Source organism: Rhinolophus ferrumequinum, chromosome X (assembly GCF_004115265.2).
Source record: "Rhinolophus ferrumequinum isolate MPI-CBG mRhiFer1 chromosome X, mRhiFer1_v1.p, whole genome shotgun sequence".
In the NCBI taxonomy this organism is placed as follows: Eukaryota; Metazoa; Chordata; class Mammalia; order Chiroptera; family Rhinolophidae; genus Rhinolophus; species Rhinolophus ferrumequinum.
Window position 1 is genome coordinate 89566871 of NC_046284.1, and position 2904 is coordinate 89569774.

General features: G+C 45.4%; 1 protein-coding gene across 1 annotated transcript; it reads left to right on the forward strand.

The window, feature by feature from the left end:
- The first annotated feature begins 855 nt into the window (after positions 1-855).
- On the forward strand, positions 856-2175 carry LOC117027089 (microfibrillar-associated protein 1-like). Its single transcript, XM_033114500.1, has one exon. The coding sequence runs from the start codon at positions 856-858 to the stop codon at positions 2173-2175; it is 1320 nt and encodes a 439-aa protein (XP_032970391.1).
- Positions 2176-2904: the final 729 nt, after the last annotated feature.

Genomic DNA, 2904 nt, shown 5'->3' on the forward strand with positions numbered 1-2904 from the left:
GGGTGTGCTGGGCATTTTGTAGAGCTACCCCACTTTGGTACTAATGGCAGCCATCCTCAGTTCGCATTGTGGCCTCTTCCAGGCACCTCCAGGTCCAGCACAGGCAGCAACCAACCATGGATCACTTTGTAGCTCTCACCATGTAATCCCCTGCCAGTCATGGGCCGTGGCTGACCTGAGCCTGCACCAGAAACCCTCCCAAGAGACCCCAGAACCAACATACGTGGAGGTCGGCTTCAGACCACATCAGAGCACCACCCAATTAGCCCCCAAAGCAGTACACCCAAAGGGCAGTCTCCAGAGGCACTAGAGCCCACTAGGGGGAATCTCATTCCATGGGGTAAGCCCCACACACAGCAGATGATAAGCTATTGACATTGACAAACCCCACAGCCAGTCAGCCGAAGGGAAAATCCCACCAAATGATGTGCCTACAATGATCAAGGCTCAACTATAACAGGAGAACACACAAAATCCACACAAGAGACACTCCTGGAGCATCCAGCTTAGGTGACCAGAAAGACTGTGCTGCTGGGTCCCACAGGGCACCTAATATAAGGCCACCTGGCCAAGATTGGGAGACGTAGCATATCTCTTAATACATAGAAACAAACACAGAGGGGCAACCAAAAAGAAATATGTCCCAAATGAAAGAACAAGAGAAAACTCCAGAAAAAGAACTAAATGAAATGGAGGCAAGAAGCCTACCAGAAACAGAGTTCAAAACAGTGATTATAGAGTCGCGCAGTGCGTTCAGTGGCTCAAGGTGTAGAGGACTTCTCTGTTCGTTGACTTTGTAAGCTGTTCACTGTTAATAATCAGTGAAGTCTCAAGACTACCACCGCTGTTATCAACATGTCGGTCCCCAGCGCACTCATGAAACAACCGCCCATTCAGTCCACGGCTGGGGCCGTCCCGGTTCGCAATGAAAAAGGTGAGCTTTCGATGGAGAAAGTGAAGGTAAAACGTTATGTGTCGGGTAAGAGGCCAGATTACGCCCCGATGGAGTCCTCAGATGAGGAGGATGAAGAATTTCAGTTCATTAAGAAAGCCAAAGAACAAGAAGCAGAGCCTGAGGAACAGGAGGAGGATTCATCTAGCGACCCTCAACTGCGGCGTTTGCAAAACCATATTAGTGAAGATGTGGAAGAGAGCTTGGCTCGACATAGAAAAATAGTGGAACCTGAAGTGGTAGGACAAAGTGACTCAGAAGTAGAAGGAGATGGTTGGTGTGTGGAACGAGAAGACAGCAGTGAAGAAGAAGAGGAAGAAATTGATGATGAGGAAATAGAGCGGCGCCCTAGCATGATGCGTCAGCGAGCACAGGAGAGAAAAAATGAAGAGATGGAAGTCATGGAGGTGGAAGATGAGGGACATTCTGGGGAGGAGTCAGAATCAGAGTCTGAGTATGAAGAATATACAGACAGTGAAGATGAGATGGAGCCTCGCCTTAAACCAGTCTTCATTCGAAAGAAGGACAGAGTAGCAGTTCAAGAACGTGAGGCTGAAGCATTAAAACAGAAGGAGCTGGAGCAGGAGGCAAAATGCATGGCTGAAGAGAGGCGCAAGTACACACTCAAGATTGTAGAAGAGGAGACCAAGAAAGAGCTGGAGGAGAATAAGCGGTCCCTGGCTGCACTGGATGCACTCAATACTGATGATGAAAATGATGAGGGGGAATATGAGGCATGGAAAGTTCGGGAGCTAAAGAGAATCAAGAGGGACAGAGAAGATCGAGAAGCGCTTGAGAAGGAGAAAGCAGAAATTGAACACATGCGAAACCTGACTGAGGAAGAGAGGCGAGCTGAGCTTCGGGCAAATGGCAAAGTCATTACCAACAAAGCTGTTAAGGGCAAATATAAGTTCTTACAGAAGTACTGTCACCGGGGTGCCTTCTTCATGGATGAAGATGAAGAAGTATACAAGAGAGATTTCAGCGCACCAACCCTGGAGGATCATTTCAACAAAACCATTTTTCCCAAAGTCATGCAGGTCAAGAATTTTGGACGCTCTGGTCGCACCAAATACACCCACCTTGTGGATCAAGACACCACCTCCTTTGACTCAGCATGGGGCCAAGAGAGTGCTCAGAACACAAAATTCTTTAAACAAAAGGCAGCTGGGGTACGAGATGTATTTGAACGGCCATCTGCCAAGAAGTGGAAAACTACGTAAAAATTCAACTTTTTCTTCCAGCCGTGGGACACAAGGGAAAATCCCAGCATTGGTCCTTGATTTGTTTTTACTATTATTTACATGGCACCTGTTCCCAGCCTATTACTGCATCCTTGTGACACTGAGCAACCCAATCTTTGAAGGTGCTTTGTGAGGGTTGGCCTCATGCTGAGAAACCCACAGAAAAGCACTATCCAGGTAGGATTAGAGGCTCCCCACTTAAAACTATTTCTGAGATATCTTAGGTTTCATCATTGCTCTGGCCTCCCAAATTTCACTTGGAGGACTGTCCCAAGTTTCTTTTTTCCAGCCCCTTAGCTTGGGTCAGAAATATGGGCATGTAAGTGGACAGTTTACTTCTACCTACAGGAATCTAAGATCACTGAAACCTATTTCACATTTTTGTCTGTAGTCAAGTTTTTCTATGTGAACATACTTTTTGATCTGTTTATGTATATATGTCAAGAAATAAAAGAATCACACACCAAAAAACAAACAAACAAACAAACAAACAAAAAACAGTGATTATAAGCATGCTCAATGATCTCAGGGTAAACTACAAGAAAGACATAGCAAGCATAAAAAAAAGGACATAAAAAATATAAAAAAGAACCATTCAAAAGTGAAGAACACAATAACTGAAATGAAGAACGTGCTAAAAGGAATCACCAGCAGACTCAATGAAGTAGAGGATTGAATCAGCGATTTAGAAGACAAGGGAGTAGAAAA

Coding starts and splice junctions, on each gene's coding strand:
- LOC117027089 (XM_033114500.1), top strand. CDS start 856: ATGTCGGTCCCCAGCGCACTCATGAAACAACCGCCCATTCAGTCCACG.